Source organism: Aegilops tauschii, chromosome 3 (genome assembly GCF_002575655.3).
Source record: "Aegilops tauschii subsp. strangulata cultivar AL8/78 chromosome 3, Aet v6.0, whole genome shotgun sequence".
NCBI lineage: Eukaryota > Viridiplantae > Streptophyta > Magnoliopsida > Poales > Poaceae > Aegilops > Aegilops tauschii.
The window spans coordinates 453,338,185-453,349,003 of NC_053037.3; the positions used below are offsets into that span (position 1 = coordinate 453,338,185).

At 46.3% G+C, this 10,819-nt stretch overlaps 2 protein-coding genes across 6 annotated transcripts; one reads left to right on the plus strand and one right to left on the minus strand.

Annotated features, from left to right (window-relative positions):
- The first annotated feature begins 527 nt into the window (after positions 1–527).
- On the plus strand, positions 528–7,644 carry LOC109756198 (pentatricopeptide repeat-containing protein At2g02980, chloroplastic). 5 transcript variants are annotated; one of them, XM_020315059.4, is made up of 4 exons: positions 528–1,650; positions 5,031–6,008; positions 6,314–6,583; positions 6,902–7,644. In XM_020315059.4, the coding sequence occupies exons 1-2, from the start codon at positions 682–684 to the stop codon at positions 5,856–5,858; spliced, it is 1,797 nt and encodes a 598-aa protein (XP_020170648.1). In that variant the 5' UTR covers positions 528–681; the 3' UTR covers positions 5,859–6,008; positions 6,314–6,583; positions 6,902–7,644. The 5 variants fall into 5 exon arrangements, with proteins under 5 accessions (XP_020170648.1, XP_020170650.1, XP_073366935.1 ...); XM_020315061.4 differs by having other exon boundaries at positions 6,433–6,583; XM_073510834.1 differs by lacking the exon at positions 6,902–7,644 and having other exon boundaries at positions 6,314–6,754.
- Positions 7,521–9,384, minus strand: LOC109756199 (uncharacterized). The gene is made up of 2 exons (XM_020315062.4): positions 8,983–9,384; positions 7,521–8,421 (listed from the first exon to the last, which is right to left on the minus strand). Exons 1-2 carry the CDS (start codon positions 9,382–9,384, stop codon positions 7,759–7,761), a joined length of 1,065 nt encoding a protein of 354 aa, XP_020170651.1. The 3' UTR covers positions 7,521–7,758.
- Between the last annotated feature and the right edge of the window lie 1,435 nt (positions 9,385–10,819).

Genomic DNA, 10,819 nt, shown 5'->3' on the forward strand with positions numbered 1-10,819 from the left:
AACTCATCTTCAATCATTTTAGCAAGCTCCATCGGTCCGTACTCCTCGTCCGAGAAGCATCGGAATTCATCGTTTTCCCTATAAATAAATCACAAAAAACCTGATCGGAAAATGTGTTGAACATATAGAGCTCAAGGGGTAGCCCGAGAGTTCTCGCGGTGGCGTCCGGGCCGGCGGCAAGTACGGGAGAGAGGACTACTGTGCCGGTGCTGGCGGCTCGGAACGGCTGCGGAGCAAGGGTAGCGACGGAGCTGCGAGATGTCCAATCCGGAGGATGAAAAAGAGAGGAGAAAGCAAATGGACCCGGTATATCGAGGGGTGGATTCAATGTAATTTATGGCGAGTTAGGCCTGTCGAGTCTAACATAACGGACGCGTTTGGACATTCTTGTATCCGTTCTATATTTGAGTTGGATACAAAAGTCGATCCAAGCATTTAAGACGCAGGTGTCTCGATGGGTTTTTTTGACCGGTGGTCATTGACCGGGCCATCCGCCCTTTGAGTGGAGTATACGGGGTGCCCGGCTCTCACATTGCACGTGACCCGGACCAACCACACCATGTGATCAACCGCCGGCACAGTCTATCAGCACAAGCCCACCACGCCGGCGCACCCGCGCCACCGCGTCGCGAGAAGAAAAGAGAAACCCCGCTCGCTCTTCGGGCGAGCGTTTTTCCCCGCATGCATCACCAGCTCAAACCGCCCGAGGCCGCCACGCTCCCGCGCCACCTCCTCGAAGCCCACGTCGTGTCGCTGGTCCGCCAATGCCGCAGCCTCCGCGCGCTCCGCGGCGCCCACGCGCGCCTTCTCAGGCTCCGCCTCCCGCGCCTCACCTACGCATTCGCGCTCTCCAAGCTGCTCGCCTCCTGCGCCGCCTCCGCCCCGACCGCCGCGGCGGCCTCGTACGCGCGCAGCCTGTTCGACCAAATCCCCGAGCCGACCGCCTTCTGCTACAACTCCCTCATCCGTGCGCTCGCCACCCCCAGCAACCCCACCACGGACGCCTTCCTGCTCTACCGCCGCATGCTGCGCGCGGGCTCCCCGTCCCCCAACAGCTTCACCGTCGCGTTCGCGCTCAAGGCGTGCGCCGCCGTGCCGGCTCTCGGCAAGGGCCGCCAGCTGCACTCGCAGGCCTTCCGCCAGGGGCTGGAACCGAGCCCCTACGTGCAGACCGGACTGCTTAACCTCTATGCCAGGTGTGAGGAGGTTGCGCTGGCCAGGAGCGTGTTTGATGGCATGGCCGAGGACAAGAATCTGGTCGCGTGGAGCTCCATGATCGGCGGGTACTCCAGAGCGGGGATGGTTAACGAAGCGCTGGACCTGTTTCGGGACATGCAGGCTGCTGGGGTGAGCCCGGATGAGGTCACAATGGTTAGCGTAATCTCGGCTTGCGCCAAGGCGGGCGCTCTTGATTTGGGCAGGTGGGTGCATGCTTTTATAGATAGGAAGGGGATCATGGTCGATCTTGAGCTGAGCACCGCGTTGATTGACATGTATGCAAAGTGCGGTTTGATAGAGCGGGCAAGGTTGGTATTTGATGCGATGGTGGAGAGGGATACCAAGGCATGGAGTGCAATGATAGTTGGACTGGCGATGCATGGGCTTGCAGAGGATGCGTTGGGCCTTTTCTCAAGAATGCTCCAGCTTAAGGTAAATGTTGCACTGATGTGTTTATAGTTCTGTTTACCTGGTCCACTTTTGGTGATAACCTGATCATATGCATTAATCTGCACGGAAAAAATGCACTGACAGTTCATTTTTGTTTAGCTTCGGATTTGTAATGTGGTACCGTAAACTTGACTCATGACTCTTGATGATGACTGCGCTTAAGTAATTCTATACAAGATATTTTCCAAGACTGTAAAATTGTTCCACATAAAGCTTGGTTCATAATAGGGGTCCGTCCATCGATTCTATACAAGATACTTTCCAAGGTTGCGTCATTCTTCCCCTAAAAGGTGCACATCCATCAATTCCCTCATCTAGTGTAGTGCTCTGTTCAGAGACCAAGGATGCTGTTAGTATGAGTTCCTGATTTCCCTGTTGTAGACTAGATTGCTTACCGACTTTCATGATGGAAGAAGATACTGACTTGAGGGAAGGCAGTACAGAGCAGCAGCCTAGGTATAAGCAGGAATTCAGGTTTGCTTTTCTGTTTTCCGAATCTTACCCACCTGAGAGTCCTAGTCTCGAAAGGGCGCCTTGGCCATCCAGCCTTATCGAAGAATTGATCCAAAAGTTGTGAGCCGATAGAAGGGGAAAGATAGTAGGTTTCAGAAAGGAAATATTCCAATGGTTAGATTACCTCCATCCTGGTCAACAATGGGGATTTGTAAAGGTATCAAACTTATATAGATGACAATTTTTGATGTAGTTTCACGTCTACCTATACCAAAGGGTTTCTATAGTATGCCGAACTAGTGATAGTACCAAATGGTCAATGCCTACCTCAAAGATTTGCATCTATGGAGTTACGAATTACCTACGGTGAGTGTTCCTTCTGCCCCAATGATCTACCAAAACGGAAATGCCTTCCATAAGATGATGAAATCGTTTTTCTACCTTTTGCCTTTGATGTTTCCCTTCTCTTCCAACATTCTTGAAACCTGACAAATTAACTACTATTGCATATGGAGGACAAGTCAAAAGTAGATTCATTGCATCGTCAAAATTAGACCAGTAAACAATTGGATCGAAGGTCAAGTATTGGGAAAGGTACAAGGTGTTTTGGCCACCCTAAATTCAAGAGAAGAGTACCGATTGGATCAAGAAGAAAATCCATGTTCCTATCTTTTTATCCAACTTGAATGATTAAAGTGAAAGTAGTGGCATCGCATTACTCTAAAGGGTAAGTTGTGTTGAAATCAATCAAAGGCTGAACTGCACTTGCTCTTTCATTCACCTAGAATTTTGGCTTGCTCTTAGGGTGGACTACATCAGAGGTATTGGAACTACGTTTCGTATATCCTTTTTTCTTAGGAAATACTATGATCCAGTAGCTATAAATAGGAAGCAGAACCTCCTAATGTCTATACATAGAAGTAGTCCCAGGACCGAGTCATCGACTGTGCTAACTCCATGCGTAGCATAGGAGATGGATGAAGGAAAAGGCATCACAGGAAGGAATGATCCAATAAATCCGGATAGCCAAGAAAAAACACTTCTCTCGATTCGTCTCTACCCTCCCATACCTCCTAAAACAACAGTAGTTTGCTTTTTTCGTTCAATTGTACCTGGCCCAAGCGCCTATCTATTTAGTACTTCTGAGTACCGCACAACAGCTTTCGAGTAAGAAAGCAACTTGACATTATGATCCCCGAGAAGAGGATTTGTATTATAGTAGGTTTGTTTTCCATTTCCAGGTTCCATCCTTTTTTTGGAAAATTCTATTTTCATTTTCCCATCGGCCTAGAATTGCCTTTCCTTCTCCTTTTGATTTTCGGAAAACAACTTTCGAGTAAGAAACCAAAGTCATAATAATACAAAAATCAAAAGGAGAAGGAAAGGCAATTCTAGGCCGATGGGAAAATGAAAAAAGATTTTCTCGGAAAAAAGGATGGGACCTGGAAATGGAAAACAAACCTACTATAATACGAATCCTCTTCTCGGAGATCATAATGTCAAATTGCTTGCTTACTCGAAAGTTGTTGTGTGGTACTTGAAAGTACTAAATAGATAAGCACTTGGGCCAGGTACAATTGAACGAAAAGAAGCAAACTACTGTTGTTCTAGGAGGTATGGGAGGGCAGAGACCGATCGAGAGAAGTGCCTTTTCTTGGCTATCTGGATGTATTGGATCATTCCTTCCTGTGACGCCTTTTCCTCCATCTATCTCCTACGCTACGCATGGAGTTAGCACAGTCTATGAACCGGTCCTGGGACTCCTTTCTATGTATAGACATTAGGAGGTTCTGCTTTCTATTTATAGCTACTGGATCGTAGTATTTCCTAAGAAAATAGGATACACGAAACGTAGTTCCAATACCTCTGATGTGGTCCACCCTAAGAGCAAGCCAAAATTCTAGGTGAATGAAAGGGCAACTGCAGTTCGGCCTTTGATTGGCTTCAACACAACTTACCCTTTAGAGTAAATACGATGCCACCACTTTCACTTTAATCATTCAAGTTGGATAAAAAGATTGGGATAGGGATTTTCTTCTTGATCCAGTCGGTACTCTTCTCTTAAATTGTGGGGTGGCCAAAACACCTTGTACCTTTCCCAATACTTGACCTTCGATTCAATTGTTTACTGGTCCAGTTTTGACGATGGAATGAATCTACTTTTGACTTGTCCTTCATATGCAATAGTTTGATTGTCAGGTTTAAAGAATGCTGGAAGAGAAGGTGAACCTCAAAGGCAGAAGGTAGAAAAACGATTTCATCATCTTATGGAAGGCATTTCCATTTTGGTAGACCATTGGGGCAGAAGGAACACTCACTGTAGGCAATTCATAACTCTATAGATCCAAACCTTTGAGGTAGGCATTGACCATTTGGTACTGTCACTAGTTCGGGTATAGGTAGACGTGAAGCTACATCGAAAATTGTCATTTTATAGATAGCTTAAGTTTGATACCTTCACAAATCCCCATCGTTGACTGAGATGGAGGTAATCTAACCATTGGAATATTTCCTTTCTGAAACTTGCTATCTCTCCCTTCTATCGGCTCACAACTTTTGAATCAATTCTTCGATAAGGCTGGATGGCCAAGGCGCACTTTCGAGACTAGGACTCTCAGGTGGGTACGATTCGGAAAACAGAAAAGCTAACCTGAATTCCTGCTTATCCCTAGGCTGCTGCTCTGTACAGGAACTCTGAACTTAAACTAATAGCTTCCTTGGTCTCTGAACAGAGCACTACACTAGATGAGGGGATCGATGGATGTGCACCTTTTAGGGAAGAATGCCACAATCCTTCTCTACTTATCAGCTTGCATGCTCAACTTCATTTCGCAAGAAATCATCATAGCACTCAGTCTTTGCAAATGATTATAATAGCTATTTCCTAAATTCTCATGTTTATATTTCAGATTAGACCCAATAACGTCACCTTTATAGGTGTGTTGTCAGCCTGTGCTCACAATGGGTTAGTTGATGATGGGCGGCGATATTGGTCTACTATGCAAGAAATGGGAATTAAAGCTTCAATGGAGAACTATGGTTGCATGGTTGACCTTCTCTGCCGTTCTGGCCTTTTGGATGAAGCTTATTCATTTGTTACAAGCATGCCCATCTTACCAAATTCAGTAATTTGGAGGAATCTTCTTGTGGCGAGTAAAAGCTCGAACAGAACTGATATAGTAGGATTGGCTTCTAAAAAGCTCTTTGAGTTGGAACCTCAGAATCCAGAGAACTATGTTCTCCTCTCCAATTTGTATGCGTTGAACTCCCAGTGGGACAGAGTGAGGTATATGAGGAAAAAGATGAAGGACAACAATGTTACTGTCGTTGCTGGCTGTAGTTCAATTGAAATAAATGGCTATCTGCACAAATTTGTGGTGAGTGATGGTTCACACCCTGAAATCAAGGAGATAAGAGTGGTATTGAGGGAAATAGCTGACCGGGTTCTACGATCTGGCCATAAGCCTTGGACTGCGGCCGTTCTACATGATGTTGGTGAAGAGGAAAAAGAAATTGCACTTTGTGAGCATAGTGAAAGGTTAGCCATCGCATATGGGTTGCTGAAGACAAAAGCACCTCATGTCATTCGGGTGGTAAAGAACTTGAGATTTTGTCCGGATTGCCATGAAGTGGCAAAAATAATAAGTAAATCATATGGCCGAGAAATCATTGTCAGGGACCGTGTTCGTTTCCATAGATTTATTGGAGGAAGTTGTTCTTGCAACGACTTTTGGTGATTGCGTAACGCATTGAATCACTTATATCTGATTATCCAAAGCCCGGGAGATGTGATGCCTTAAAAGGAAAATTGTTCGAGAATTGATGAAAGGGACTTGTGCAGATCATGGGGGTTCCAATGTTACTGAAATAAATTTTACATCATCGAGGTATTTCTTTTTTCTTACCAGAATTCGATGTTTTGTCCTGTCGTTTGTATCTCCAGTGTGAATGCCTAGCGTTATCTAACCAGAAAACAAGCTACATTAGTGATAGCGTGCATGTTGTATCAACCTAAAAGAGAGAGAGATGGCGACTGCATTGCTGTCATAGCTTTTTTTAAATGTCTCTGTCCATGCATTATCAAAGATTGGTTGCGTTGCTCATTACACCATCTATACATGTTGGCCAATTTAAATGTTTAGTTAATGTTTACTTGTTTACTTATTATTTTTGCCACATCATCGCGATCCAGGCAAAATCTCAAGTTCTTTCACTATGCTCACCATCTCCTCTTCACCAACATCAGGCTTGCGGCCAGACCGTAGCACCCGATCAGCTCCCTCAGCACCAATCTTATCTCCTTGGTTTCAGGGTGTGAACCATCACTCATTACATATATCTGATCATACAAGGCCCTGGAGATGTGATGCCTTGAAAGGAAAATTATTCCATGAGTGATGGAAGGGACTTGTGCAGATTACGGGGGTTCCATTATTACTGAACATTTTTTACATTCGTCGAGGTACTCTTCTTCTTACCAGAATTCGATGTTGCGTCCCGTTGTCTGTATCTCCAGTGCTAGTGCATTGTATTATCTAACTAGAAAACAAGCTACATTAGTGATAGACTGGATGTTGTATCAACCTAAAAGAGAAAGAGAAGGCGACGGCATTGCTGTCATGGCTTGTTTAAATGTCTCTGTCCATTGCGTTAATAAAGGCCGGTTGCGTTACTCATTACACCATTTATAAGTCAAATTTGGAACTATAATTGGATGCACATGCACCTAAAAGATTGATTAATGTTTACTTGTTTCTTTATGCCAATATGGCCACTTCAGGGGCACCGTGATGCTCAGTCCCACACCCTCCACATGGTGTGCTTCCAGCCCCAGCAGGCAACAGGGTCCCAAAGGTCCAACACTGTGCAAGAGCGGGCTTGTTCAGGCTACCCCAGGTCGGCATACTGAAACATGTCGTGTTTGCCAGGCAAAGGTGGCTGAGGAACATGTCGTGGTCTGTCGTGTTTGCCAGGCAAAGGTGGCGGAGGAACATGTCGTGGTCCAAAGCTCTCGTGCCGGCGGTTGACCGGAAGTGGAAGCAACGATCGTAGGTTCGTAACCTTATTACTTGGCTTTGACGGCACGATTGAGCTCTTCGTGTCGATGGAGACAGTCAGAGATGGCAGCTTGGCGCAGCAAGAGCAGACGAGAACCGCAGCTAAGATTACTGAAATGTTGTGTATTTCATTTTACACTGGGGAAGTGGTTACATCCACAGATACATTGTTACCATTGGTTACATCCCTCCATGTGTTACTTTACTTCAGCCATTACCTGATCCATGAAGGAATCAGTTTTTTTTTGGCGGGGCATGAAGGAATCAGCTTAACTGATGTAATAATGCCCAAACTCAAAACAGAAAACAGAATGCACACGCATAACATACTTATTACACAAATTACACACATAACATGCTTATATATTACATAAATAAATGAGCAAAACAGTTTTTATTTTAATAATAAGAAAAGACAGTTAATAATCTCAAGGTCATGCATACGTCAACCAAAGAATTTTCAAAACCGTGTCCACTGATGTCCAAACAAAAGTTCATAGATCAAACGCCATCCAACATGAAAGCCTTGCTGATAACCAGAGGAACGCCTGTGAAAAGCGCAGGAGTCTCTGCGATATGCTCAAGAAGCAAGTTGGTTCTGACTCAAGAAAGAAAACATCCCTTTGTACTTGGCAGCCACGAATTGGCGTGATAGCATGCTTATCGGCGGCTCCTTGCAGCAGCTGGAGCTACGCTTGATCTGTTCCATGGCCTTCATGCTTATCGGCGGCTCCTTGCAGCAGCTGGAGCTACGTTTGATCTGTTCCATGGCCTTCAGTACAGGTACGGTAGGTATGGCTTCTTCCACTGCGGCACTAGCCGGTGGCTGCCACGGTGATAACTTATGATATTCAGGAACACTAGTGTCAGTTCTGCTGCTAGTGATGCTGCCATATGCCTTCCGATGTTGAGGATCACTAGTGTCAATTCTGCTGCTGCCACCATTGCTACTGCGATGGGAAGGTTTCTTATCTCTTTTGCTGCTGCTGCTGCTGTGGTGAGAATGCTTCTTGTCCTTTTTGCTGCCACTGCTAGTGCGGCTGCTGCTGCTGCTGCTGCTGCCCTTTGGGGGCTTGTATTTGTAGTGGCTCTTCCTTGAACTTCTCTGGTGCGGCTTCACTGTGTGTGAGTCAGAAGTAACAGGAGGATCATATACGTCAGGGGCCCATGAAACACTCAACTTTGTCACAATTCCCCGCTTTGCACGGCTTCCTTTCATAGCAGAAACCAACAGTTGAGTCCCCTGCATGTAGAGTATATGTTATTACAAATCACTATATGGTCAGCCAAGTAGAGAATAGAACATTTCACAAGCAAAATTACTTATATTCAGATAAGCAATAGCTCGATGAGGTCATACTCGTTTTCAGAATTCAGATCAGCAGTTGGGTAATAATGAAAGAAGAAGATACGAAGAAACAAGGGAAAAGAATGGACAGCATTCTCAGATCAATTCAAACAAATATCGAAGATGACTTCACAACTGGTATCAACACAATCAATTTACCAAAACAAAGGCAAGCTATGATACCTCCTAACAGGTAGAAAAAGGAGCAGTGACGCATAAGAGCGGAATAATATTTAGCTACCCAAAATCCTAAATGGCAAGTAATAATTTGTTATAAGAAACAAGAGTTGATATATGAAAAATGAAGCGTCCAACATTTCTAGCACATTTTTACATGGAGAGCTGGCTTACTGACAAATATTTTGGTACAAAGATAACAAAACAAACACTCTGACGATATAGCAAGATAAGACAGATAAGGAAGAGTCCATGCGTGTACTGCAATCAAATACTTACATTGGTTGAGAAATTTCCATTCTCTGAATTTCCAGTTGATGATTCAGACGCATTCCCGGCAGTGAAGGCTGACGATGTGACCAGTTCAGTGTCAATAACAACCAAATCATCAGCCGAATCTGATTCTACAGAAAGTGAATCCCCATTTTCGTCAGAGTCTTCACTCAGATCTGTCTCTTCATCATCATTGTCATCATAGACACGCATCACCTCAGCAAGAGCCAAACTGATTTCCTTGACAACCAAATCATCTTTCACACATGCTATTCCAGCTTCAAACTTTTCATCTTCAGGGAGAGCACAAGAGCTGTGCTCAAAACCTGCTTTTCCGCAGGTGCTGCGGCTGAGACATGAGCTGCTGCTCACACCTTCAGCACTGCAGTCTACCAAAGGTCCGCCCATCCACAAGCTAGATCCGAAGTTCAGAAGAGAACTTCCTGCTTAGCAGGGAAAAACAAAATTAGAATAGAACAAGTGAAGGATTTCTTAAGGACCACACCCTAGATTACTAGATAAAAGTTAACAAGACCATATGATAGAAATAGGTGCACATATATTGCTCATATTTAAGTTCATTAGATCTAAGGCAACATTTCTAGTAAAATAGGTAAACCAAATATTATTTGTTGCACTAAATCAGCGACAATTAATACTATGGTTCAGGCGAGTAGTATTTTATCAAGCAACTAAAATGTTTAAATCCTCAAGGGCATTCACTTCATGACATATATTAACAGGTATAACTGCATAAGACAATAAATATTCGAAAGAATCATAATTCCATCGTTAATACTATGACCACAATTTCATTGCATTTGCAATTCCACCAGAAGAGTAAACTGGCATATTTTCACATAGGAGTATACTAGAAAAAATGACCAGGCAAATTTCCCATACCTCTTTCCTCGGAGAGACAGCAATCACCACCTCCAACAGGCCAAATCGCTCTGGATCGGACCTGGTGATCGAACACAGACACAGACACCAAACTCGCGCAAACGCAAAAGGCAGAGATGTAGCACCTAGCCCTCACAACCAGACAATCCTCAGGACGAGCACAAGGAGCAGATCGAACCGAAGGTCGTGGGCGACGAGGGGGAGGCAAACGTCAGAGGCAATTACTACGATTACCAATACTACTACTACTAAAACGATGCGAGGAGGAGAGCTTGAGGCGGTGCGAGCAGGGGAAGAAGGAGTTCCCGGACGCGACGGCGCGGAGGCTGGTGGTGGGGTACGCGGCTGGCGCCGCAGACATGGTGTCCGCGCGGTGGGCGCCGCAACGCTGCGGTGCCTCCTAGATATCCAACTTGTCGGGTTCCGGCGACCGGGGACGACGGCGGGCGGAGAGGAGGGAGCGGCGGGCGGGAGGGCGGGCGCGCCGAGGTCACGCCCTGCTAATGGGTCGGCCTCACCGGAGCTGAGATTCGGGGCGTCGACGGCGAGGGATTTGGGGATCGGATCAGGGCGAGGCGAGGCGAGCGAGGCTTGCGGGACGGGAGAGGGTGTGCGTGGATTGGCTATCGGTGCGGCGAGAGGGCGGGGCGGGGCGGGGCGGGTCCCGGGGTTATATACCGTGGCGCCTGACGGGTGGGGCCAGGGGTACGGGCAAATGGAAGTGGGTGACAGGCTGGGCGCCAGCGCGTGGGGCCCGGGGGCAGCGGGGGGCGGCCGGGTCAACAGGTACAGCGCGGCGGGAAGAAGGTGCGGCACGGAAGGCGCGCCACGGGGAAAGTTCAGACGGGGGTGGCGTGAGGGGGGGAGGCGGTTCCCGTACGGGTACTATCCTCGTCCTGTTTTGGACCGGGCAGGGGAGTGATGAAGCCGGCGGGTACGA